Below are 27,219 nucleotides of genomic sequence, written 5' to 3' on the forward strand. Positions count from 1 at the left end.
CCCCTGCCAAGGAATCAGGGCTCCAGCTGCAGGCCACAAGGACACTGCAAGCACAGACAGCAGCACCCTCAGCACCAGCAAGTCCACCCCTGATGGACATGGATTGTCAGGGCTCTCAGAGCTCCCAGCACACCAGGGACCCACCGCACCAGAGCCCTTGAGAACATTCAGGGCGCCTCTGCATCGAGACGAGGCCGCTCCTGATGGACACAGGGGCCTCTCGATCCACTCCGAATCTGAGACCTAAGGGGGGAAATTGTCAAGAAGTTCCTTGATTATTCAGGCAATAAGTGGGAAAGATGAGCAGGGGTGTTTTATTCAACCACTATCAGTAGATGTGGGAGATGGGTTTGAAACACATCAATTTCTGTTTGTTCCTAATTGTGATTGTAATTTACTGGGAAGGGATTTGGGGGCTGAAGTGGGAATGCAAATTCATATTGTCAAAGGAGATACACAGGCTAATGCTGCTGTACCTTGGTGTCAAATGTCTGCCAAGGCCTCTGCTGAAGGGAACCCAGAAGTGTGGGCAGCCCCAGGGAAATAGGCAAAATTAGATATGGAGCCTCTCCAAATTCCTCTGAAGCATCCAGGACAAGTGGTGTCTAAAAGCAATACCCTGTTCCAAGGGAGGCAAGGAAGGGGTTACAGCCTCTTACTGAGGCCCTGCTAAAGGCAGCGCTTCTGGAGCCAGGCATCTCTCCCTACAACACTCCTCTCCTGCCAGCCAAGAAACCCCATCATGGACACCAGAAGGAAAGCACAAGTTTCAAGGCTTCAAAAGCAGATTAACTGAGCCTCCTGCCCTGGCCCTCCCAGAAAATAGACTCAGACACGGGAACTCATTTTACAGGAAAGATCCTTCAGGCCGTTCTGGCTGCTTTAGGAACACAGTGGCACCTCCAAACGCCCTGGCAACCCCAGAGCTCAGGTCGGGTGGAAAGAATGAATGGGGAAATAAAGAAACACCTTCTGATGCTGCTGAGAGAAACCAAGATGCCACGGCTACGGCTGCTGCCATTGGCTTTGGCACGAAGAAGAGCCAGACCCAGGGCAGATATTCAATTATCTCCCCTGGAACTGATGTTTGCAATTCCTCACCCCAGTAATTCCCGACCTAGTGGGGGATGGAGACCAGGGATGTCTGTTTCAAGCAGTCTGTGGCCACAATCCTGTCTCTTGTGAAATCTCTTCCACAGGAAGCTCGGCTGGCACAGACCCTGCCTTGGGACTTTAAGGGATGTTACACCACTCAAAGGAGATGAGCTTAACATCTCAACAGACTGGGAATAGCCCAAAAGATACCCAAAAGATAACGCCCATCAACAAAACATCAACGCCCATCAGCAAACATCAAGGAACAGCTACCCCAGACACTGCCCCCGGCACAGCTGGAGACCCCTGCTCTGGAAAAGGCTGAGAAGGAAATCAAGGACTGTGCACCTAATTAACATCAGAGGCCAAGCAATCCGGGGCCAATAGGAAACCAAATACTAAGAACTACCCAACTTGGAACCAATGAACATTAAACCTATGCATTTCTATGGGTTTAGATTGTATAAAGTTGAGGAAAAATTGAGTAAAACTCGTGTGCCATGGAATGATTTTCTCTGCACACCGGGGCTCTGTGTGCATGAAATGATTTCTGTGGCACATCCTGGCCAGAATAAAGTAATGCCTTGACCCTTAACACTAAAAAGGTCTTTGGAGAGTTTTTGTTCTTCCCACAGTTTCGGTGACAAAGTTACAGCATTAGAATGATTTTTCTTAATAATCCTACCTTGATATTGTCAGTTTGGTCTGGGCCAGGGGTATGAGAGTCAATTTTTAGTCTTAGGGGAAGAAGCAGCAAAAATCTTTATTGCTTTGGAGGTTTTTTTGTGTATGTGTGTGCGTGGCTGTTAGTGATGGCAGAAGTTTGGAATGGGTTTTTCAATATCCACCTATAGGTTGAATTTTGCAAAACTGGAAGAGCTTTAAAACTGACCCTTTAACTCCTGAAAAGATCATAGAATATTGGTTGAAAAAAATAAGGAAAGAAACAAAAAAGCCGCTTTTTGGGGAGGGGGGAGAGACACTTGTGAGTCACCTGATGGCTGCCCTGCAAGAGAAGCTTCCTTCCAGGCAGCCAGCAGAGGAGCTTTAGAAATGCAAATTAACTCTGCTGCGGGAAGTGTGCACAATGTCCCAGGCTCTCCTTGCCTGCCACAGGAATTGGGCTGATTCCCTCTGCCCCTCACCCCAAGCTCTGCCTCCCTGCACTGACGGAATTTGCATCGCTAAAGGCAGAGCCCACACTGAGCATCTCTGACTCTGCAACAGAAATCCCTGAAGCTGAAAAGGAAAACAGCAAACGGAGAATGTTGGGAGAACTTCACTCACAAAAGCGGGGGGGAATCATCCCTCTCCCCACTCCAACATCTGCTGGCACTCTCTGTGTTATACAGGGTGGGTTTGACCACTGGGCTGCTTTTGCTGACACAAGGTCAGCGAAATCACTTGGGAATGCAAGGATGTGATGATTTAATCGGAGAAAAGCGGTCAATTGATGCATCCCTGGCATTTTTGGGAGCGCCCAAAAATGGGGAAAAGATGAACGGCCACCAGAACAAATCCTACAACACCATGGAGCAGCCCCTGGGAACCCAAACAAATTCATACCAGGTGCCAGAGAACCCACTGATCATTTCAATGCATCATTAGATTACAAGCTGTCCTCCAAATCATAACCAAGCACACAGCTTCAGCTCCTGACCTTCTCACCCACCAATCCACTCCCATGAGCAACGCCACATTTCACCCTGGGATGGCATCAGATTCTCTTCCAGCAGAAGGACCAGCAGGTTGTGGAAATTAAATGACTCAAACAGGTCTTGGCAAAGAGATGGCCAAGGAAAAGTGGTGAAAAAGAGAACAAAGGAAATAAAACTTAACAGAGCCATGAATATCGGATGTTATACAAAGTGGGGGTGCACATTAAGGGGCACATGCAGCAGGCGGATCGGGAAGTCTGTACCTTCCAAGGACCTCAGCCACTGCGGAAAGGGACACGGAGATGCGGCCGGGCAAATCGGCATAAAAAGGAGGCTGCGTCCTCCAACACTTGGACAGACCCCACGGGAAATGCCCCGTGGCCTCTCCCTTTGTCCACGAATAAAGTTACTTTTACACGACTCCTCCGGCTCCTCTGGGGACACAAACCTCTGGCCACGGGAACTTTCCCGCACACTGCCGGCCACGGGGCAGCCACCTCTGTCCTACCCACAGCAGCCGGGACGAGCCAGCGCTGCTCCGGCACCGGCTCCTGCCGAGGCAGCAGCGGGAAGGAGACCGCGGGCAGCCGCTCCCGCAGCGCCCTCACGCCAGGGCGAACACGGCGCCCACACGGCACAACGAACCCGCCACAGCCCCCTGCCGCCCCCTCCGCCCGCAGCCAGCCCCGAGCCCCGCCAGAACCGAGCGCGGCTCCCACCTGCGCTGGGGCCGCCTCCGAGCTCCGCCGCCGCCTCACCGGGCTCCGGCCGCCGCCGCCGCTCCCGGGCCCGCACAGACGCTCCGCCAATGGCGCCTCTGCTGCGCCACGGCCGCCCTGCCGGCGGCTCCGGGCCCGGGCTGCTCCCCGCTCCGACCAATCAGCGCGCCAGAACCACGACTGACGGCAGCGCCGCCCAATCGGAGCGAGGGGCGGGCTCTGCACACGGCCCAGCCCCGCCCCGCGCTCCCAGCGCCCCCCGGGCTGCGTGAGGGGAAAGCCGCAGCTGAGGAGCAGCCCTGGAACGGGCCCGGCCCGAGCCGCCATTCAGCTGAGAAGAGAAACAAAGCTCTCCGCTGCTCCCGGCCCGACCTGCCCAGCCCTGCGTGTCGGGTGCCTCCGGCTCCTTGGGAAGCCCTGCAGCCTCGCTACTGCCGCCCCTAATTCGGAGCATCAGTGCATGGCTTTGATTTCCCCGAGAAAGGGAAAACCGCCCCAAACCCCTTTGGCTGAGTGCACGAGGGGAGAGATTTGTGGCAGAAAACTCCCAAAGTCGTTTATGCCCAGCTTGGGAAGAACAGCCCAAACCATGCGGATGTCCCGCAAACGGGGGACCCCCACAAGCCCCTCCCAACCCCCGGGGCTGGGCTGGCCCTGCCTGGATGCCGGGAGACACCAAAACCGCTCTGTCCCTGCCCTCTGCTACTGCACAGGGACAGGAAATACAAGGAAAAGCCCAGGAGCTGAGAGAAGGAGCGGGAGAGATCCCGCCCTGAGCACCGACACAGGCACAACAGAGCCAGCCTGGGCACAGGGAGGGAATTTATTCCCAACCAAATCCCAGCAGCACAAGGAGAAGGCAAAGAAATCTCTCCAACACCTTCCCCCCACCCAGCGGGGATCACCCAGAACGGGGGTCACCAGGGCTCTGCCCCACGGGGGTCACTGGGGATCATCCAACGCCGATCCTGCTCTTTTGGAGGATGCATATTCCTGAGTACAGCCAGATTGTGAGTCCTCTCTACCTGGTTACCCACATGAAGAACGATTTCTTTTGGGGCCCTGAACAGCAACAAGCTTTTGCCCAAATCAAGCAGGAAATCGCTCACGCCGTAGCCCTTGGCCCAGTCAGGACAAGACCAGAGTGAAGAACGTGCTCTACTCTGCCGCCGGGAGCAATGGTCTGTCCTGGAGCCTCTGGCAGAAGGTGCCTGATGAGACTCGAGGTCGACCACTGGGATTCTGGAGTTGAAGCTACAGAGGGTCTGAAGCCAACTACACTCCAACAGAGAAGGAAATCTTGGCAGCCTATGAAGGAATCCAAGCTGCCTCTGAGGTAATTGGCACTGAAGCACAACTCCTCCTGGCACCCCGACTACCGGTGCTGGGGTGGATGTTCAAGGGAAAGGTTCTCTCTACCCACCATGCCACCAATGCCACATGGAGCAAATGGATTGCTCTCATCACACAGCGCGGCTGTATCGGAAAACTGAATCGCCCTGGGATTTTGGAAATAATCACAAATTGGCCTGAAGGTGAAAACTTTGGTCTCGCTGATGAAGAGGAACAAGTGACACGTGCTGAAAAAGCTCCACCGTACAGCCAGCTGCCATCAGAAGACACACGCTGCGCTCTTTTCACCGACGGCTCTTGTTGAATCGTAGGGATGAAACGAAAGTGGACAACAGCTGTTTGGAGTCCCACATGACGGGTTGCAGAAGCTACTGAAGGAGAAGGTGGATCAAGCCAACTCGCTGAACTCAAAGCTGTTCAACTAGCCCTGGACATTGCTGAAAGAGAGAAGTGGCCAAAGCTCTACCTCTGCACTGATTCATGGATGGTAGCCAATGCTCTGTGGGGATGGCTGGAAAAGTGGGAAAAAGCGAATTGGCAGCGTAGGGGAAAACCAATCTGGGCTGCTGAGGAGTGGAAAGACATCACTGCCCGAGTAAGAAAGCTGGTTGTGAAAGTCCCCCATGTAGATGCTCATGTCCCCAAGAGTAGGGCTAATGAGGAACATCGCAACAACAAGCAGGTAGATCAGGCTGCAAAGATAGAAGTGTTACAGATAGACTTAGATTGGAAACATATTTTTTCCCAGAGCTGGTGGGAGAGGGCCAGTTGTAACCAAAGGAGAAATGCAGGAAATGACTTGGTCGGCCTTGCCTGGAGGAAGGGTAATTTTCTCTAAGAATTACTAATCCTTTCCCTTGGCTTTTGACTTTCTTCACAAAGCCATTTGCATCCCAGCTTCAGCATGAGGTGAGAAGCCCGGGCTCACAGAACTGCGTGAAAGATTCCTCCGCGGTAACACTCGGGTGGAAAGGGGAGCAGGGCGCCCGAGCACCCTCTGGGGAAGCCTCCCGCCAGGTGGAATTTGTGCCGTGCTGGGAGAGGAGGAGGGGGGAAGGATGGGCGCTGTGTGGCAGCAGCAGGAAGTCTGGGCCGCAGGACATTCCACCTGCGCCGCTGCCCCGCAATCGGCGGCCGTGTCCCCGGGGCTGCGGCCCTGGCACCGCGTCCGCTGAGCTGCCGACGCTGCGGGAGCTCCCCGGGCTGGGCTCAGGCTCCCGCTGGCACCGGGCAGCAGGCTGTGCTCTCGCTGTGCTCAGCAGCAGCGGAAAATGCCTCTGGACGTGCACGTCTCCTGCTGCTGGGAAGAAGCAAGGAAGCGAGTCGAGAAGTTCTGGTTTCTCTTTGTCCTGCTGGATTTTTTAATTTCATTCCACGCTCCAGAGGCAATTGCTGTGCTGGCCTCTGTCAGCTGGTTCTATTTCAAGAGCAGCAGCAACAGGACTGTGTTTGAGCGCTGGCAGTGGGGCCTGTATGGCTTTCATTCTCCTCGCCTTCGTGCTCGGGGGCTGGTGGGCATTCCAGTGTGTGCTGATCCTTACGCCTGTGACAAAAAGACTGACTTCAGTGCCATGAAAGCACGGTGGGTAGCCCTGACTGAAAGAGGCAATTGCAGTTTGGCTGAAGAACTTCAGGCGGCAGCCAGAAGGGCACAACAGCAGCCGTGATCTCCAACTCACAAGGCAAAGGCAACAGCAGCATCCCGATGGCGCATCACGGTGAGTGAAAGGGTGCGGAAACGCGATCATTTCTTCCTCTGAAGTTTGGTGCAGGGCAGCCCAGGCAGGCTCTGAGGAATCAGGGGTGTTTGTGGGTGATTGCTGTTCTGCTGGAGAAATTCAATTAGAAAAAGAAGGTGTTCTGCCATTGGAGTCTTGACATCAGTGCTTCGTCAGCAAGACCCGGCTGCTCCGTTCTGCGCTGGGTCCAGTGCAGGCAAAGGGCTGAGTGTGTGAAGTGAGTCCTGTTTTTCAGCCGTACAGCTCTGTCCTGTGCCACTCTCTGCTGACATGAAACAGGAGGGAGCAGGCTGACCTCGGCTGGGTGCCAGGTGCCCACTAAGTGGCTCTATCAGTCCCTTTCCCAATGGCCCAGGGCAGAGAATAAGATGGAGAACAACCAGCAGGGTGAGATCAGGCAGTTTTATTACAGAGAAAGAAAAGAGGAAAAGAAAAGGAAAGAAAAGGAAAGAAAAGGAAAGAAAAGGAAAGAAAAGAAAAGAAAAGAAAAGAAAAGAAAAGAAAAGAAAAGAAAAGAAAAGAAAAGAAAAGAAAAGAAAAGAAAAGAAAAGAAAAGGAAAGAAAAGGAAAGAAAAGAAAAGAAAAGAAAAGAAAAGAAAAGAAAAGAAAAGAGAAAAGAGAAAAAAGAAAAGAGAAAAAGAGAAAGAAAGAAGACTCTGCATGTGCGCAGGCTAAGGAAAAAAGCCAAGCTCTATTTGCCATTAGCAGCGATGTTCGGACACTTCTCAGCAAGCTGGGCTTTAGCACACGGAATGGTCTCTCCGGGAGGGAAACGTTGAGGAATCACGAAAGCTCCCCCTGCCCTTCCTCCTCTCTCCCTTTGCTTTATACATCTGATCTGGAGTCATATGGTTGGAACATCCCCTTGGCTGATTTGGGTCCGCTGGCCTGGCTGTGCCCCTGCCAGGATCCTGCCCACTCCCATCCCCTCTGCTGGGGGAAGGAATGGCAGAGGGACAGCGCTGCTGGGCAGTAGCCAGAACACCGCTCTGTTCTCAGCACCCGTCCAGCTACCAATGCAAAGCACAGCCCTGGAAGGCCCGTGAACTTTCCCTCAGGCAGACGCAACACACGGGACTTGAGCTGCCAGCAGCCCAGGTCACCCTCTGCCAGCCCCGCTCCTTGCACCTTGTGTCCCCACAAGCAGACACCAAGTGTTTCTGCTGCTCCCCCTCCTGCACAAATCCACAGAGAGCTGGGATTTTTCCAAGTCTCGTGTCTCCGTTGTGCCGTATTCCCAAAGAAGCAGCAGCCCCTCCCGATGAACACGGCGAGTTATGCGGATGCTTGTCAGCTCCACTGCCTGCCTAGAAATCTGGGAACTGCTTCTAAATGCTGCTCCCTGCAGCTCTTGGGCACCGACTGACACAGAGCTGGGAAACAAATCCCCTGGCTGCTGGCTGCCAAGGTGAGTTCCGCCAGAGTCAGAGCTCTGTGGGAAATCTCTATCCACGCCTCTCCTTTGAATAGATCCGCACCCGGGGTGTGCAGGGACGTGTCCTGTATGGAAAGGAAGGAGTGTGCCAGCACCGTGACTGACACTTTCCCTCCCCGTGTGCGTTGCAGAGCCACGGGTACACAGACGTGATGGAAACCCTCGCACAGCCAGAGCCTTCTGTCCCTGCAGAACGGAGCGCGGCGGGTGGGGGCGGTTGGTGGGCAGCGAGTCCCGGACAGCGGGCGAGATCCGGCTCCACAGCTGCCAGGCCCCGCTAAGGCTTAATGCCGCCTCCTCGGCGACAGGAAAGGCCTTCAGCCTCGTCCCTGCCCACAGGGACAGCGCTGGCCTGGCTGCACAGCTCGTTTTCCCCACAGGTCACAGGAGATGAGATCACAACGCTTGCAAACACCGACTGCGAGCCACAGCTCTGGGTGCTCACCATGAACCTCAGCTCTGCGAGCGCTGTCTGCCCCAGGCTCCAGGGGATGCAGTGGGAGCCCGGCTGGGCTCTGCCCTGGGACCATCCTCCAGGGACAGCTGCACACAGGGAGCATTTGGTTGCCACAAAGAGCCAGGCCATGGCTGCAGGGAGCTGCTCCAGGTGCGGCCTGCACTGCTGTGTGCTGCGCTCTGGGGCTGCTGCTCCCCACAGAGGGGACTGCACTGGGGTGCCAGAGGAGACAGAGAAGCTCCATCTTAAGCCTGACTGGGCTGGGTGGCTGGGCTGGGAAGAGTGGCGAGAGTCAAGGGCATTCACAGAGCCCATCTTGCTCTGTGAATAACGAGGAAAAGGGAGTGGGAACCCAGCAGTGAGCAGAGCTGAGGCCTGGAGAGCAGCTCTGAATGACACCCAAATCTCACCAGACCTCTGAGATATTGCTGTTCTTCAGCCAGCAATGAACACAAAGAGTGAACCTGGGGCTCACTCTTCCTCGTGGCCAGGGGCATCAAGGAAGGCTACAGCGCAATGGGGACTGCGGTGAGCTGGGAACTCACTGGGGGAAAGAGGGAGCACTTGTGGAGCAAAAGGCAGGTGGGGGAGAGAACTGTTCAGAGAAGGGCTGAGCTTCAGCTTGAGCAAGCTGAAAAATGTCATTGGGGGTCTTCCCAGACTGATTTCATTTCAGAAGTTACTGAACAAGTTTGTTATTGGGGGGGGTGTCATATTTTCCCCTGCAGGTGCACGCTCTGCAAACTTGAGCTGCACTGCCGAGCTGCTCAAGCACGTCTCTGCTGCAGGTCACGGCGTTTCTTCTTTGGCTTCTCGTGGCCCCGGGGCTGAGCCGCAGCAGAGCCCTGGCGGAGCCCAGAGCAGCCTCAGCATCCACAGAGCTGGGCTGCAAGGAGAGAAAGCAGAAAGCGCCCGTCAGCTGAAGGCTCCCGTCCCCCTTGTCCCAGCCGCCCGCGGTGCCCAGGCCGTGCTGGCCGTGCTCAGAGCGCTGCCCAAAGCTGCCCAGCATTGCTGCCTCTGGCAGGAGAGCAGGAGGGCAGGACACGTGCCCAGCCTGCAGCCGGCCGTGGCACAGCCACCTCCTCAGCAGCTGCCCAGAGCGGGATGCTGCTGCGCTCGCTGCCGTCTCCCAAAAGCCCTTATCCCAGCCGTGCCAAGAGGACGGGCACCCACCTCACGCCTCCCGCCGCCAGAAGAAAAGCTGCTCCCAAACGCTGTCCTCAGCCTTCTCCAAGGGCACGTCCCACCCACGCCACAGCTACTCCCAAGCACTTCCCCATCCGGACCAGACAGCACCTAGAACGCTTCCTTTGGAAAGACAAACCATAAATCAATGAAAAGAGATTACAGACAAAAAGGGGAAACAAGGAAAAAGGTAAAAAATCTTCTCTCTTCTGGGGCCTTGAGGAAGGCCCAAGCCCGCCATGCGAGGGAAAAACCCACCCACGGGCCAGGGCAGCCCACGCTTTCTGCCTTCCCCCTGCACTGCCCCCAAAAGTCATGCTGAGCCCAAAGCAAACAAGGGCAGTGGAGCAGCCCAAGCCCTTCCTTGCCTGCAGAGCAAAGCAGCCCATGCACAGCTTCTGGTGTCCAACCTCTGCTCCCACCATGGGGCTTTGTTTGTGTCGGGCTGGCTGCCCCAGCCCCAGCCCCAGCACGGGGCACGGTGGGTGCTGGGGGCTGTTGGCAGGGCCAGGAGCAGACTCCCAGTTCAAAACCAGCCCAGCCCATCCCCCCAGCCCTGCCAAAAAGCAGCTTGGCAGCCGACTGAAGAATTGGTTGCATCCACCCCAGCAAAGGGGGGAACCTTTGCTTCCCGGCCAGGCTGTGCAATGCCCAAATCTGGGAGCATCCCCCTGCATGTGGACTCATCTGCAAATTCGCCGTGGAGCCTGGCTTTGGAGAAGGTGCCACAATTGAAGTCCATCATCTTCAGCTTGCCAGGTGGAGGAAGAGCTTGTCATCCTTGATGTCACCCTCCATGTCTCCAGCAGCAGCAGCCGCACCTGGCACAGCTTCTCCAGGGGCTCCTTCTTGCCTGGGGCTGGAGCAGGCTGTCAGTGCTCTGCCCAGGGCCCCGGCTGTCGCTGAAGCAGGACAAGCAAAAGCAGCTGGCATGGGGGCCACCAGTGCTGGGAAGAGCAGCTCAGCTACAGCAGCAGGGCTGCGCGTGCCCAGCTGAGGAGCCCTGCGCAGCGATTCAGGCAGGACAAAAACTCTGCCTTTCTTTGCTGCTTCTTGCCAAGGCACGTGTGCAGCTGGAACTTACCGGCTCCCTGGGTCAAAGCGTGCGTGTGGCTCTCTCCCTTCTCCTATGGCACGTGAATACCCTGCATCCAAGGATCACAGGACAGGTCTTCTAATGAGGGCCTTTCCGAGGAGAGCACGGATAAACACTGTTGGATGAGATCCTGGCACTCTGCAGAGAGAAAGCAGAAAGCGCCAGTCAGTTGCAGAAGGCTCCTGTCCGCTTTGCCCCACTCTTGCCATGGCCAGGCCGTGCTGCGTGTGCTCAGGGCTGTGCCTAAACTTTGCCATCAATTCTTTCTTTTGGAGGAGAGCAGGACATTGCCACCTCCTCAGCAGCTGCCAGTGTGGGATGCTCCTGAGCCCGCTGCTGTCTCCCAGCACTGCTATTCCCCCCGTGCTGCAGAGACGAGGATCCACCTGGAGAGAGCCGTCGTGGGAGCGAGAGCCAGCCCCAGGTGCTGTTCCAGCCCCTCCTGAAAGGATGCTCCCCGCAGACCATCTGGTGCAGCACGATGCCCAGGGACCAGACGGTCGCTGCCTTGCCGTAGTACCAGCCGAACTGGATCCATTCTGGGGGCCTGTAGGACGGTGTTCCTATGGAATAGAGATGGAGTTCTTCAGGGGGACGCTGCCTGCTCCCAGAGCCTCGCCCCAGCATCCCTGGGCATGCGGGGGCCGCAGCAGCGGCACGCGGCGTGACCCGCTGCCCTCTCGCCAGCACCTGGGACTTGTGTACAAACTGGGGGTTGGAAAAGAAGCCGCTGGTGCCGCAAGAGGGCAGCGGAAGCCCTGGCAAGGCCCGAGCATTCCATGCAAAGGAAAAACCCACTTGGTGCTGGGGAAAAACCACGCTTTCATCCTCCCTGCCTACACTGCATTCCATTCTTAAGGCAAGGCAAGCACGGGCAGCAGAGCAGTCCGAGCCCTGTCTCGCCTGCACACCAAACGGGCTGGAGCACAGGTTCTGGCCCCCCCTCTCTGCTACCCCCAGCCACGGGTGTTTCTGTGGCGCTGGCTGCCCCAGCCCCAGCGCCAGTCCTGGGCAGAGTGGCTGGCAAAGGCTGCCAGCAGGGCTGGAAGATGGCCCCTCAGCCAGCGCCGCTCAAAAGCAGCAAGGCTGAAGACTCCGGCTGCCATGACTGGCAGCAAAAGGGAGAATCCCCCCTGCCACAGCCGGCTTGGGCTGTGAGATGTTGGGCTGTGAGATGTTGGGCTGTGAGATGCCTCTACCAGGAGCCTCCCCATGCGTGGGCTCACCTGCAAAGCTGGTGTAGGCTGCGGCTTGCAGGTAGGTGCCACAGCCAAAGTCGATGAGTTTGGCCTGCCCGGTGGCCAGGTCAAGCAGGATGTTCTCCGGTTTGATGTCCCGGTGCAGGACCCCGCAGCTGGTGCAGTGCCGCACGGCCTCCAGCACCTGGCGGAACAGGTGCCGCGCCACCTCCTCGCACAGGAAGCGCCGTGCCCGAATGAAGTGAAGGAGGTCCTGAGACCGCTCCGGGCGCTCCAGCACCATCACCACGTTGTTGGGGAGCTCCAGCCACTCGTGGAGCTGGACGATGCCGGGGAAGCCAGCGGACACCTTGTGCAGCAGCACGATCTCCAGTGGTGCTCGGGTGCCGTCGGGCTGTGGGAGGAGCACGATGCCGTCAGCGGGGCCGATGCCGTGCCGGGGCTCGGCAAGCCCTCAGCCAGCCGGGGACGCTCTGCGCGCTCCGCTGGCCCCACGGCCGCTCTCCCTCGAGGCGTTCTGGCGGCTTCCACCCTGCCGGGCCTCGGCTCATCCCCGCCCGTCGCGCCCCGGCTTCTCCCGCTGCCCCTCGCTCACTCACCAGCCGGCCCCAATGGTGGATGCGGTTCCGTGGCACCCGTTTGATGGCCACCTGCAAGGCAAGGGGAGCAGCGGGCTGAGCTCGCCGCCCGCCGTGCCGAGCCCCGTGCTCCTTCTCCTCCTCCTTTGCCCCCCGCCTCCTGCGCCCGCCGCCGGCCCCGCCACTCACCGGGGCGCCGTCCGAGAGCCGCGTCGCCGCCAAGACGCTGCCGAAGCCGCCGCGCCCCAGCAGCGAACCTAGCCGGTAGCGCTCCTTCAGGCCCTGCTGCGCCTTCCGTGCCGGCGAGACGCGGCCGTCAGCGCTCGGCCCGGGGCCAGGAACGGCCCCCGAGCGCCGCTCAACCGCCCCGGGCCGGCCATCCCCACATGTTGGCTCTTTTGAAGCGGACACCGGCGGCTCGGGGCCGGCGGCCGCGCTCAAGAGCGGCGGAGCTCGGAGCGGGGAAGACGCTGCGGAGGCGGCGGGAGCGGCCGCGCCGCCTGTGTCCCCGGCGGGCCCCGGGAGGAGCCGAGGCCGGGGCCGGGGTCGAGGTCGGGGTGGGGGTCGGGGTCGGGCCAGCCGGAGCCAGGGGCTGGCGATGGTGCCCAGGAGCCAGGCACTGATGCCCGCCCAGCAGTGCCACAGGCGGGACGGCGAGAGCCGGGCGGAGGCGGGACCGCGGCGGGACGCCCGGGGGCGGGGAGGGGGCAGCCCCGCCCGGGGCCGGGGGCGGGCCGGGGGCATGGCCCGGCCGGGCGTGGGGAGAGGGAGGCCGCGGGAGGCGGGGTTGGGGAACGAAAGGGAGAGCGGGAGAGGGTGCGAGACACTGGGAGAGGGAGAGGAGGAGCAGGAGAAGGGACGCAGAGGGTTCGTGGACTCGCTGCTCTTCTGCTGCTCTTGTGCTGCTGCTGCCGCTGCTGCCGCTGCTGCCGCTGCTGCCGCTGAAGCGCTGGGAGCGTTTGTCCGCGTGTCCGTGTGTCCGGTGCCCGTGTGTCCGTTCCCCCCGCGCGCCCCACGGCCGAGCCCCGCGCGCCCCGGGGCAGCACGGGCCGCTCCGCTCCGGGGCCGAGGCGGAGTCCCGGAGCATCTCTTCCTCCCGCAGCCACACCAAACCCGCTCGGCCATTGGGAGCATTTTTGCACCCGTTTCCCTTTGAAGGGCTCCTCTCTACCCCCATTTCCAAGGAGTCTCCCTGGGGTTTTGGCACCTGCAGCGACAGGGCAGCGATTGGCCTTCAAACTTCAAGAAAGACATGGAGGGGCTGGAGCACGTCCAGAGATGGGAATGGAGCTGGGGAAGGGTCTGGAGGACTTCTGAGGGGCAGCTGAGGGATGTGAGGGGGCTGAGCCTGGAGGAAAGGAGGCTCAGGGGGGAGCTGGCTCTCTCCAAGTCCCTGACAGGAGGGGGCAGCCAGGAGGGCTGGGGCTCTGCTCCCAAGGGAAAGGACGAGAGGAAATGGCCTCGGGGGAACCTTTGGGGTGGATGGTGGGGAAATTCTCATCCTCCGTGTCTCGACAAAGGGGGAGGAGAGGAGGGGTGGGGCACGACCTGGGGACACGGGGGTGGTGACGCTGGGCTGGGGACACGGGAAAGGGCACGGGAAGCCAAAGCCCCGCTGAGCGCTGGCGCTGGGCTGGCACGGGGTGAGCCGGCAGCAGGGCCCCACAGCCCTGAGGGACTCGCCCTGACGCCCGGGGAGTATTGATCCTGGTCTCTAAAAAATGAGACTCAATAAAATATCATTAAAAGATGCCTCCTTCTCCTCCTCCCCCACCCCTTCTCCTGCTCCCCCCGGGCCCAGCGCCCACCCTTGGCCCCCCGTTTTCCCAGCGCGGTCGCATCCCGCGGGAGGAGCCGGGATGGAGCCGGGGCAGGTCGGGCTGGGGCAGGGCTGGGCTGTGGGCCCGGCCTGGGAGCCCCCCACGCGCCCCCTCCCCAAATTCCCCTGGCGGGGGGCGCTGGGGGCGAGGGGGGGGCGCAGGTGGGGTCCGGGTGGGGAGCGCTGGGCGCTGCGGGTCTGCCTGGCAACTGGTGAGTCACCAGCGCCGCGCGCTCTGATTGGCTGAAGGTTGTTCAGCGCCTTCTCTGATTATCTGATACTCGCGGGCAATTTTGGTTGGTCCTTGGGGGCTGTGGGGCGGCTTAGGGGGGGGTCTCTGCGCCTTTGGGGTTCGCTGGGTGCCGATTTGGGGTTGAGGTGCCTCCCAAGGGCCCCCCGGGGGGGGGCGACACAGGAGTGACACACGGGGGTCCCCATTCCCGATCCATCCTGGGGCCGGTTCTGCCCCCTCCACTCTCGGCCCCCGCGCGGGATCCCCCAAAGTCCCTTCCCACTGTTCCCCAATAAACGGGACCGGGGCGAACTGGGAAGCCTTCCTGGGAACACTGGGAGCAGCCCGGCAGGGGCAGAGTGACAGCGGGGCTGGGGGGGACACACGACCCCCCAAAATCAGCGCGGGGACGGAGCGGGGGGTCCCGGCCGGGCCCGAGGCCACGGGGAGGGGCTGCGGCCGCCGGCGGCTCAGGAGCTCTGTGGGCAGAGCAAAGGGGGTGACACCGGGCTGGGGGGCCCTGGGGGAGCACAGAGCTCCGGGGGAGGGGGGACACGACCCCCAGGCCCCTCCCATCACCTGCTTGCGCAGGTAGAAGCCGAGCCCCAGCGCCAGGAAGATGAAGCCCAACACGAAGTCCCCGATCCCCGTCAGCATCTTGGGGGCGGGGGGGCAGCTTTGGGGGGTGGGGGGCAGAAGGATCTGGGAAACGGCGGTGGCTGCCGGGAAGGGACTGGAATGGACTGGGACAGAATGGGACAGGAGGATACACTGGGACCAGGATCAGGACTGGGCAGGACCAGATTTGGAGCACCAGGGATTATACTGGGATATATTGGGACCATACTGAGGGCTACTGGGAACATGCTGAGGGCCAATGGGTGCTGCTGGGTTATACTGGGAGTGATTTGCATCATACTGGGAATGACTGGGATTGTACTGGGAGTGACTGGAACCACAGTGGTGGTGAAAGGGCGCAACTGGAAAAATGCAGGGGGCAACTGGGATCATCCTGGGAGCGGCTGGCCCATACTGGGGTCATACTGGGATCATACTGGGAGTGACAGGGTCATGTTGGAGTGACTGGCATAGTTCTGGGAGGATCTGGGAGTGACTGGGATCATACTGGGGCTGACAGGAATCAAACCAGACTCCTACTGGGAAGTTAATGGGAATCATACTGGGGGTGACTGGACTCATACTGGGATCATGCTTAGAGCAACTGGGACCATGATGGGACAAAAGGCATCATAGAGGGACCGACGGGGAGTGGCTGGGTTCATACTGGAAGTGATGGGGGCCCTACCTTACTCTACCGGGAGGGACTGAGAGTGAAAGGAACCATACAGGGCACGACTGGAAACAACTGGGACCATGTTGGGGGCAACTGGGATCTTACTGGGAATGACTGGGAGCATAAAAGCTTGAGTGGAATTTTTATCCCGTGGCATTCCTGGGGAGCAGCGGCAGCTCCGCGCCCCCAGCCCGGGGGGTGGGAGCAGGGGAACCGCTGGCAGCACCTTCGGGCCACAGCCGAGGGCTGGGGGGCTCCTCCCCCACTTCATTTTCTCTGCCCAGTTCAAATCATCCCCTCCCATTCAAATCCCCTCCGTTCACATTTTCTCCCCACCATTAAAGTTTCCTTGCCCCAATTCAACTTTTCTCCCCAGTTAAGCCCTGAGGGCCCTCCCTGCCCCCGGCTCCTCCCGGCAGGACCCGGCCGGGACCTTCTGGAAACAGCAGCAGAAAGAGTTCAAAAATTCCTCATTACTTCCATCGATTTCCTTGGTTTCCGGGGCATTTTCCTGCGGCTGCTCCAGGCCGTGGCTGAGGGGTTCCCTCGGGCTCCAGCCCCTTTCCAGCCCCTTTTTCCAGCTCTTTTCTTCAGCTGACCCAAAGCTGCGGATTTTGGGGGGTGGGAAGAGTCGCTCTGCTCGGGGGTCCCCGCGGTGCCCCAGGGAGGCCCCGAGGCCGCAGCGCGGTTCCCTCGGGCCCCTTGGAGCGTTTGGAATCTCCAACTCTCAGCAATCGCTGTCCGTGGCATTCAATCTCCCCTGCAGGGTTTTCCCCCAGACCGGCTTTCTTTCCAGAGGGTTTTGTGGTTTCGCTTCGAGCCGGGGCCTGAGGGCACCGGAGCGGCCGCGGGTGCCGGGGCAGGAAGGGCTGAGGGACAGCAGCGCCCCACAAACCTCCGGGAGGGGAACAAGGGCTGGAGGGGGCAAAGAGAGAATAAACACGAGATTTTAGAAAAAGAAAAAAACCCAGTAAAATATAGATTATAGGTAAAATATAATAAAAGAGAACTCTGAAAAAAGAAAGTAACAACAGAGCTGCTTCTCCTGGGACTTTGGGTTTTTTGTCCAAGCTCCGAGCTGGGTGTGAGCCAGAAGCCAGTGGCTGGGAGAGACATTGCTGCTGAAGGGCTTCCTATGGCCAGGACTAAAGTGTCGAGTATCAAGGAAGAGCTTGAGGTTACAGAAGCGCCAGCGCTCCCGTTGGATTCCCTCGTTGGAAGCTGAAAGCGGAGCTCCGTCTGGGACTCTGCTTTGTAAGGATTGAGTGTAAAACTCCAGCGCAATCCCCGTTTCCCTCCCTCCTGTGGCCAGCGGCGCACGGAGAAGGGATGGGAGTTTCGGTGAGTTCGTGCTTCCCCCTGAGGGACAGGAATCCTTGCCGTGTCCAGCGGGGGTCCCTCCCCAGCCGTGCGGTCACTCCCCGGCCCGGCCCTGAGGCGCGGGGCAGTCGCGGGGCAGCCGCGCTCCGGCCCCGTCAGCGGCACCGCCGCTTCGTGCCGGGCAGGAGCGGCAGAAGGAGCCGGGCGGCGGCGGGGGCTGAATCCCGGCAGGAGGAGGAGGAGGAAGAAGAAGAGGAAGAAGGGGCCGGGGCCGCCTGCGGTGTCCGATGGCCGGGGAGCAGCGGGGAGGCCTCGGGGAGCGGCGGCGGGCGGGGCTCTGCTGGAGCCGCCCCGAGGGGTTTGTGCCGCCCCGGGTCCCTGAAGGAGCCGCTCCGCGGGACGGGCGAGCTGGGAACGAAAGGAAATACAGAGAAGAGAATAAAATATAATCAAAGAGCCGCACCGAGACGCGTCTGCCCCGCCCGCGTCTGAAGGAGCTGCACCGAGGGACGGGCGGAGGGTGAGTAGAATAAAATCCAGAGAATGGAGTAAAATAGAATAAAAAACTGCACGGGGATGTCCGCGGCGCCCGGTGTCACTGAAGAGCCGCACGGCGGGACGGGCGCTGTCGGGTGCGGCCAGAAGGGCAGCGCCGAGGAGGGAGAGAGGTGTGAATAGAAAAACAAAAAAATAGAGAGAATGGAATAAAATACAAGAAAAAAGCCTCACCCGGGAATCTCCGCAGCCCCGCGTCACTGAAGGAGCCGCAGCGAGGGACGGGCGGGGCGCGGCCCGGATCGAGCCCCTCCAGCTGCGCCTCGAGCGGCGACCCCGCGGGACCGCGCCGGGGCCGGGCGGCGGCGGCAGCCGGAGCCGGGAAAGCGGCTTGGAGCGGCGGAGACGAGCGGGGTGTTCCCGACCTGCTCCGCTCAGCCCTCGGGCACCGCGCTGGGGTCGCCGCGCACTTTTCACCCCCGGCCGCCCCCACGGGCCGGGCCCCGCGGCTCCCGCTGCCGCCGCCTCGGCCTTATGAACTCCCCTCCCCTCAGACCCTCCCGGGCACCGCCGGGCATTAGCGCAGCTCCCGGGGCCGTGTCCCGGCCACACTTGGGTATTAAATCCGACAGATTTGGGGAGCAGGCACAGCCCTAGAAACCAGGGCTTTGCCCTCGGCAGCTTGGAGCTGCACGAGGGGGATAAAGGATCCCCTGCACTCACCGATGCCCCCAGAAGCAGCTCTGGCTCCCTAAGAATGGGGCTGTATTTGGGAGAGGGAGGATGGCTGGGATGGGGTCTGGAAGGAAACAGACACATGTTGGGATGAAGAGGTTTGGATGATCTGGTTCCTGAGGAGGTTTTGGGGCACCCTCCAATCCTGAGGGATGTGTTACTGGGAGGGGGGACACACCTGGCTCTTGCACTTGGAGTGCGGCCCCACAGGGAAGGACATGGGGAGCCCATTTTAGGGTAGGTCCTGCTGCTTTCCACCAGTTTTGGGGGAGTTATAAACGGATTTGGGAGAATCCCCAGTCATTTTCAGAGGCGGAGGTGAGGCCTTTTTTGGGAGGATCCTGATGCTTTCCACCAGTTTGGGGGTTCTAAATGGCTTGTGGTGGAACCACTTTCGTGGGTTCTGACGCTGCCCACCCGTGCTCCGCACTGGTCCGGACTGGTGCTCCCAGTGCCGCGTGGGGCAGGGCCATGGGGACCCCTCCACGGCACAGCGCAGCTGCTTTGGGGCTGGCGGCACTTGCCCGGCGCTGGCCATGGGGCGTGTGCTGGCAGCTGGGGCCGTTCTGGTGGTACTGGTGGTGCTGGGAGCTCCCGTGTCTGGGGGCAGTGGGACTCAGGTGAATGTGGGCATCTCAGGGGTGTGGTGGGGACGATGGGAAAATATTGAGAGAGGTGGGAAAAAGGGAGGAAGAGAGCAGAAAATGGGAGCTGGAATGCCCAGACCAGGAGTCCAGACCAGGGGTCTCCGGCCTGACTCCCCCCCAGGAAGCGGCTCCCACAACCCCTCACCCTGTCCCCAAAATCCCTTGGCATCCCCCACCCATCTCTGTATTCCCCCTCCAAAATCTCCAGGCTCCTGCGGTGAGAACAAAGGGGTCCAAGTCCCCATCCAGTGTGACCACAAGCACCAAACTTTTTTCTCCACACAACAATCTTCCCTCTTTTCCCCTTCCTAGCTTCCCCCACAGCAGCTGGGAGCAGCCAAGAGCCCAGCGCTGCCCCAGCCCAACCGGCCCCAGCTCCATCCCTGCTCCTCCCGTGGAATGCGGTGGGTTTGGGGGGAGGGGGCCAAGGGTGGGCGCTGGGCCTGGGGGGAGGAGGAGCAGGGGTGGAGGAGGAGGGATGAAGGAGACGGGGGAGAACGGACAGGAGGAGGAGCAGAAGGAGGAAGTGCAGGAGGAGTGGGAGGAAGAGGAGGGGTAGAGGAGGAGGAGGAGCAGGAACAGGAGGAAGAGGAAGAGGAGGCAGCACGTGCGTCCAGCGCTCCCCGTATCTGCAGCCCTCCGCCCCGGGAGCATCGCCCCCCCGCATTCCGCAGGGGATCAGGGAGGGGAAGCTCACCCCAAATATCTTGTGTGGACCCTGGGAGGGTTTTTTGGGCGGTTTCCACTGGCAGCTCACAGCAGAGCCCCGGCTGTGGGTGGGGGGATGTGGGGTCTCCCCCCATGTGTGGGTTGGTCTCCCTGGGTCAGGCTCTGGTACCACGTGGCAATCGCCCGGTGCTGGTGCGGCGTGAGGGGGACACCAGTTTCAGGGACACTGGTTTTGGGGACACCGGTTTCAGGGACTGCCTGGGAGATCCAGGTTTGGGGGAAGCCCGAGAGCCACGGAGTGGGAAGAGCGGAGAGGGGCGATCCCGGAGCTGGGGGACCCCTGGCAGCCTGAAGGGAGGGGGAAGATGGAGAGCAGGGGAAACGGGGACCCCCTGGACACCGAAGTGGGGAGCCCGGAAAGGGGGGACCCCTGGGATTCCCCGGACCCCTGATAGCCCAGAGAAGGCAGGAACCCCGGATAGGGGGGAACCTCAAAATACACAGGACCCCAGAAGCCAGGAGAGGGAAAATGACCCAGAGCCCAAAGTGGCGAAAACAGAGAGGGAACTCTGGGGAGGGTATTTTTTGCTGAATCTCGGAGTTTTTGGTTTGAATCTGCATTATTTGGGCTGAACCTTGAGTTTTGGAGGGGAGGAGTGAACCTTGATGTTTCTGAGGTTAGTTGAGCTAAATGTTGGTGGTTTGGTTATTGTGGGGGGTAGAATCTTCATATTTTGGAAGGGCTTTTTCCTGGATATTGAGATTTTTGGAGTTTTGTGGCCTTGTCTTCGTGTTTGGGGGTTTTTTTTGCTGGATTTTAGTATCTTGGAGATTTTCATTGACACAAGATGCCCAGAGACTTCTGGAGATGGATTTGGGCAGAAGGAACCCCCAAGCCACTGCACTCACCCCTTGTTTCTCCCCCCAAACCAGGATTTGTCATTCCCAAGGTGTGGCCAGATGGAGGAGGAGGAAAAGCCCCAGAGATGCTGCACAAGGAGGGGCTGCAAACACAGCCCAGAGAGATCCAAGGAGGAAAGAGCCCCCCTGTGCCGGGAAAGATCCAGGCAGAGCTCGGAGCTGGGGGAGAAGCCTCAGGGCGGGGAGGAGCCTCACAAGTGCTTGGAATGTGGGAAGAGCTTCGGCTGGAGCTCTGCCCTGAGAAAGCACCAGTGCACCCACACTGGGGAGAGGCCCTATGAGTGTGGGGAGTGTGGGAAGAGGCTTCAGACCACCTTCAATCTCCTCGTACATCAGTGGATTCACACAAAAGAGAGGCCCTTCTGCTGCCCCGACTGCGGGAAGGGCTCCAAGCAAAATTGCACCCTCGTCACCCACCAGTGCATCCACACCGGGGAGAGGCCCTACGAGTGTCCCCAGTGTGGGAAGAGCTTCTCCAGCAGCTCTGCCTTGACCCAACACCAACGGAGGCACCGCTAAGGGAAGCCCTGCGAGTGCCCCGAGTGCGGGAAGAGCTTCGTGCGCTGCTCCAGCTCCATCCCCCGTGGGAGGATCGGCGTTGGATGATCCCCAGTGACCCCCGTTGGGCAGAGCCCTGGTGACCCCCGTTCCGGGTGATCCGCGCTGGGTGGGGGGAAGATGTTGGAGAGATTTCTTTGCCTTCTCCTTGTGCTGCTGGGATTTGGTTGGGAATAAATTCCTTCCCCGTGCCCAGGCTGAGTCTGTTGTGCCTGTGCTGGTGTTTTCTGAGGGATTTCTCCCAGTCTTATCCCATCCCAAGAACCCTTGGTTAAATTTTCTCTCCTCTGTGCGGCTGCAGGGGGCAGGGACAGAGTGGCTTTGGTGGGTACCTGGCATTGTTCCAGCATCACCCCAGGCCATGGACATCCCTGGGATCCCAGTGTGCTGGGGCATTCCCCTCTCCTCCTTTCCAGGCTGCACTGTGATCTAAGAAATGCTTGTTAGGCCTTGGCTTTGAAAACAGCACCTGGGCTCAGCTCTTTCCGAGCTTGTCAGAAATACTGTCTGCTCCCAGGAATTGCTGAGGAGCTCCTGCTTTCCTTATGACCAGCCCTGGAAAAGGTTCCTCTTGCCCGAATGGCATAGCATTCCTGCTCTCCCACTTTCAGAGAAAGTGCCGACCCAAACTGTGGCCGGGATGAAACATCATTATGACTGAAGCCCACTCTCTTGGGACCCTCTCAACAGCGGCCCAAAAGGAGACCCTTTGAGCTCTCCTGGGCCGCCGTGGGCTGTGACCAGCAATCTCCCTCTGAGGGGGCCTCTCAGAGCCAGCAAACCTTCAGGTTTGCTATACCTGGAGATCGCCAAACCACGATGTGTCCTGGGCCGATACCCTCACTCCTCGAGGCCTGATCCTGTGCCCAGCAGGAGAGGAAAAAGCTTCCGAAGTGAGGATTTCACTGACCTCTGAGGGCAATTTTTCACAGGAACCTTCCTTGCCTGATTGTTTCTGTCTGTGTGCGTGCCCCTGCGCATATGCTATAGCAAACCTGAGAGAAATACTGCTTTCTTAGGTGTTCAAGTGATTCAAGGTTCTGAAAAGTTAAAATTTTAGCTAAGAGTTAGAAGAAATTTGTATTAAGACACAAAGTAGAAAAACAAAAGATAAGTTAATGCTTAGTAGATGCCTAAGCTAGAGCTAAGTGATGTATTATTTGCCATTATATTTTTAAGTTTTGTTTATAGAAGGAAACAAAATGAATGTCATCAAAAGAAATTGAAACTAATAGAACCAAGAACAGCACCTGGGTTTCGTAATAATTAATCAAAAGCAGGAGATCTTGGGCTGCACCAAGAGGTCACGAAGGCCTGCCAACAGCAAGGAGGTAAAAAGGTCACTGTGAGGAAGACATTCCTGACTTCCTCTTTCAGGACCACTGACCCAATTCAAGAGAGAAACTGCGCATGCGTGAAAGACCAATGATCTCATTTTAATACAAAGCGGAGGATGGGAGGTGCTGGGGTCTTACATATGCAGAAGATGTAAAACTTTGAGTAATAAATAGAGAACGAGAAACCTTGTACTTGGCTGGCATGTCTTTAGGAGGCTACTCCCATGCCCCGCCACTGGTGCCTGAATAAACATACCACTTTCTAACTTTAATTAGTTAGAGGGTCTTTGTCCATGGATATCGAGATTTAATGAATCACCAGGAACCCTCAACTCCCTTGAAGCCAGCATCCCCCGTATCCCCTGGAAGATCCCCCCACGTCCCCATCCATGACTTAGTTCAACATCTTTATTTTTACCCCGGGTTTGGGTGTTTTGAAAGGACAAAGAGAAATGAAAAGAAAATCAAGGCCACTGGGAGCCAGGAAGAGGCGGAGCCCCCCAGCCTGGTGTCTTCCCACACAGATCACCAGCACCACGGAGCTCTGGGGCTCTGCCCATCGGGGGTCACTGGGGATCATCCAACGCCGATCCTCCCACGGGGGATGGAGCTGGAGCAGCGCACGAAGCTCTTCCCGCAGTCGGGGCACTCGCAGGGCTTCCCTTAGCGGTGCCTCCGTTGGTGTTTGGTCAAGGAAGAGCTCTGTGAGAAACTCTTCCCACACTGGGGACACTCGTAGGGCCTCTCCCCAGTGTGGATGCGCTGGTGCCTGATGAGGATGGAGTTGTATTTGAAGCCCTTCCCACAGTTGGGGCAGCGGAAGGGCCTCTCATCCGTGTGAATGCGCTGATGTTCGAGGAGGTGGGAGCTCCTCTGAAACCTCTTCCCACACTCAGAACACTCGTAGGGCCTCTCCCCAGTGTGGGTGAGCTGGTGTACTCTCAGGGTGGAGCTCTGGCCGAAGCTCTTCCAACAATCCAAGCACTGATAGGGCCGTTCCCCAGTGTGGACCACCTGGTGCCGGATCAGGTTGAAGCTGCTGGTGAAGCCCTTCCCACATTCCCCACACTCGTAGGGCCTCTCCCCAGTGTGGATCCTCTGGTGCTCAATCAGGTTGGAGCTCCTGCTGAAGCTCTTCCCACACTTGGGACATGCATAGGGTCTCTCCCCAGTGTGGATCCTCTGGTGTTCCCTAAGCTTGTAACTCCACCTGAAGCCCTTCCCACATTCCAAGCACTTGTGGGGCTTCTCCCCACCCTGAGCCTTCTCCCCCAGCTCCGAGCTCCCCCTGGATCTCCGGCTGCCTTCACGGCACAGGGGGGCTCTTTCCTCCTCGGATCTCTCTGGGCTGCGTTTGCAGCCCCTCCTCGTGCGGCATCTCCGGGGCTTTTCCTCCTCCTCCATCCGGCCACGCCTTGGGAATGACAAATCCTGGTTTGGGGGGAAAAACAAGGGATAAGTGCCTTGCGCTGGGGGCTCCTCCTGCCCGAATCTATCACCAGGCATCATGTGTCTGTAAAAACCTCCAAAACACCAAGATTCAGACAAAACCTGCTACAATATATAAACATTCAGCCCCCACAAACAAACCAAAGCACCAACACGGAGCCCAAGAAACCTCAGAAACACCAAGATTCACCCACGGGAAAATCGTGGATCCCCCTCCCTGATCACCTGCTGGAGTGGGGGGCAACGCTCCTGGGGCTGGGGGGAGGCTGCAGATACAGCGAGTGCTGGAACCTTGCGGTGCCTCCTCTTCCTGCTCCTCCTCCTCCTCCTCCTGTGTCCCTACTCTTCCTCACACTCCTCTTCCTCACACTACTCCTTCTCCTGCTGAATCCCACCTGCTGCTCCCACGTCCATCCTTTCACCATTCTGGTCTCCAGCCCTGCTCCTCCAGCCTTTCTCCTCCTCCCCCAGGCCCAGCACCCACCCCTGGCTCGCTCTGCCCCCCAGAGCTCTCGCATCCCACAGCACCAGCAGGGATGCAGCTGCGGCAGCTCGGGCTGCGGCAGCGCTGGGCTCTCGGCCGCTCCTGCCCGCACTCGGCCCCCGCCGCAGCCACTTCTGCCAGCACAGCACGGGCCGGCCCGGCCTTGGCGCTCCCCCCCTCCCACCTCCCCAAATTCCCCTCGCGGGGGGCGCCAAGGCCGGGCCACACGGGGGCTCCAGCTGGGGAGCGCCGGGCGCTGCGGCTCTGCCTGGCAACTGCTGACTCACCAGCGCCGCGCCTTCTGATTGGCTGAGCGCTGCCTGAGGGCCGCGCCTGCACCAAGGGGGGACACCCTGCTCCAGGGGGGATGGCCCGAAAACCGGGCACCCCCAGCCAAGGAACAACAGCAACGCCTCCCTACAAACACATGCTCTCAATCTGCTCGGACACAGCCACACCGACTTGGACACAAGCAAGTGACACCACAAACCATCAGCTCCACAAAATGGCACTGATTGACACACACTGCTGCTCAGCCAAGCTCCTGCTCAATTCCTCAACTTCCAGAACAACAACAAAGCCTGAACACAACCATGGACATCGTGTCCTATACAAAAGGGGACAATGTTGAGGCAGTTTGCACATTCTCCCAGAGGTAATTAAGGACATGGACACCCAGCAGGGGTAAAAAGGGAAGTCGAGAAGGGGTCTCAGCAACAGGGGATGGATGGTGTTGGTGTGCTGGGAAAGGATTGGTTGAAGGGAGTGTGCAGGAATATGGTTAAGGCAAACAGCAGCAGGAGGAATCTATGTGGTAAGAAAGGAAAAGGAAGATGGAAAAGAGGAGGAAGAGAAAAAAGTGAGGACTGGGATGTTTTTCAGCACCATCTTAACCTCAGAATTTGCCAGCTGATCCAGATCTTTTGTATCCCCGCGTTCCAGGACTGGGAAACAAAGAAGTTCAGGATTTCAGGGTGTTTCTCTGTGGGGGGGAGCAGCAGGACAGGGCAGCACGGGCTGGGGGCCTGTGGGGAGCTGCGGGGCCGGGCCGGGGCTGTGGGGCAGCCGGGGCTCAGCGCCGGGCACTGCCTGACCCCAACACCCCCTGGGCAGGGCCGGCACTGGCCCCCGGCCCCCAGGAGGCTGCGGGATGTGGAAGGATCAGGATTTTCTTTTATCGATCTTGTTTGGGTCACTGGAGAAACGAATGATTGTGCAGAAAGCTCAGCAGCTGTCAGAGGATGAGCACCCACAGGCACTGAGGGGGCTGCAGGAGAGGCACAAGAAGCCCCTGCAGCACTTGGCCAGAAAGGCTCAGCAGGGGAATGCAAGAAGGGATGAGCAAAAGGCCAAGGTGAAGGCAAAGGCCATGGCAGAGTTTCTACAGCCCCCCAGGGATGAACCGCAGGGCCCAAGGGGGCCCCAGCACCCAGGGGACGGCAGCGGCCACAAGCACCTGGCACAGGCATTGCCCTCCTCGGCACGGCAGAGCCCACCCAAACAGCCCCTGCCAAGGAATCAGGGCTCCAGCTGCAGGCCACAAGGACACTGCAAGCACAGACAGCAGCACCCTCAGCACCAGCAAGTCCACCCCTGATGGACATGGATTGTCAGGGCTCTCAGAGCTCCCAGCACACCAGGGACCCACCGCACCAGAGCCCTTGAGAACATTCAGGGCGCCTCTGCATCGAGACGAGGCCGCTCCTGATGGACACAGGGACCTCTCGATCCACTCCGAATCTGAGACCTAAGGGGTGAAATTGTCAAGAAGTTCCTTGATTATTCAGGCAATAAGTGGGAAAGATGAGCAGGTCTGTTTTATTCAACCACTATCAGTAGATGTGGGAGATGGGTTTGAAACACATCAATTTCTGTTTGTTCCTAATTGTGATTGTAATTTACTGGGAAGGGATTTGGTGGCTAAAGTGGGAATGCAAATTCATATTGTCAAAGGAGATACACAGGCTAATGCTGCTGTACCTTGGTGTCAAATGTCTGCCAAGGCCTCTGCTGAAGGGAACCCAGAAGTGTGGGCAGCCCCAGGGAAATAGGGAAAATCAGATATGGAGCCTCTCCAAATTCCTCTGAAGCATCCAGGACAAGTGGTGTCTAAAAGCAATACCCTGTTCCAAGGGAGGCAAGGAAGGGGTTACAGCCTCTTACTGAGGCCCTGCTAAAGGCAGCGCTTCTGGAGCCAGGCATCTCTCCCTACAACACTCCTCTCCTGCCAGCCAAGAAACCCCACCATGGACACCAGAAGGAAAGCACAAGTTTCAAGGCTTCAAAAGCAGATTAACTGAGCCTCCTGCCCTGGCCCTCCCAGACAGGGAAAAACCATTTGAATTGCATGGGGATGTTAATCAGGGCCATGCCAAAGGAATTTCCTGGGCTCAAATGTTTAACCCAGTGGCCAGAGAGTGGCCTCATTGTCTGCAGAATTGTGCAGCCCCGGCGTTAATGGGAACTGAGGCCTGAAAACTGACAGCAGCACAATCTCTGATTGTTCAAGCCTGGCATCAAGGTAAAGCTTTGTTAACCAAAGGAGCCTCTAAATGGATGAGCAGCGCTCGGTTCTTACAGAATGAAACTTGTTGGATGGAACAGGAGGATTCAGAGTTGAGCACAGGGCAAGGGTTGAACCCAGCCTCCTGTTTGAACGGCCCTGGACACGGGGCTGGCAAGAAACCCATGGCTGCAGCCAAGTGACAGAGCTCCAGACCCGGGCTAGCAGAGATTTACCAGACA

The 27,219-nt window shown here is 58.7% G+C and overlaps 2 protein-coding genes and 1 pseudogene across 2 annotated transcripts in view; 1 reads left to right on the top strand and 2 right to left on the bottom strand.

The window, feature by feature from the left end:
* The window catches only part of LOC125318715 (zinc finger protein 91-like), a 99,426-nt gene that overhangs the window by 64,246 nt on the left and 7,961 nt on the right, over nt 1-27,219 (top strand). Inside the window, 2 exon segments of the mRNA XM_048289652.1 lie at nt 10,798-10,810; nt 20,833-21,204. Of these exon segments, the coding sequence (XP_048145609.1) occupies nt 10,798-10,810; nt 20,833-21,204 (385 nt within the window).
* Nucleotides 10,816-18,947, bottom strand: LOC125318692 (serine/threonine-protein kinase pim-2-like). The gene is made up of 8 exons (XM_048289635.1): nt 18,827-18,947; nt 15,145-15,308; nt 13,561-13,721; nt 12,704-13,133; nt 12,536-12,586; nt 11,964-12,330; nt 11,024-11,300; nt 10,816-10,873 (listed from the first exon to the last, which is right to left on the bottom strand). Exons 1-8 carry the CDS (start codon nt 18,945-18,947, stop codon nt 10,816-10,818), a joined length of 1,629 nt encoding a protein of 542 aa, XP_048145592.1.
* On the bottom strand, nt 22,936-26,162 carry LOC125318693 (annotated as a pseudogene).

This window comes from Corvus hawaiiensis, chromosome 31, assembly GCF_020740725.1.
Source record: "Corvus hawaiiensis isolate bCorHaw1 chromosome 31, bCorHaw1.pri.cur, whole genome shotgun sequence".
Lineage (NCBI taxonomy): Eukaryota > Metazoa > Chordata > Aves > Passeriformes > Corvidae > Corvus > Corvus hawaiiensis.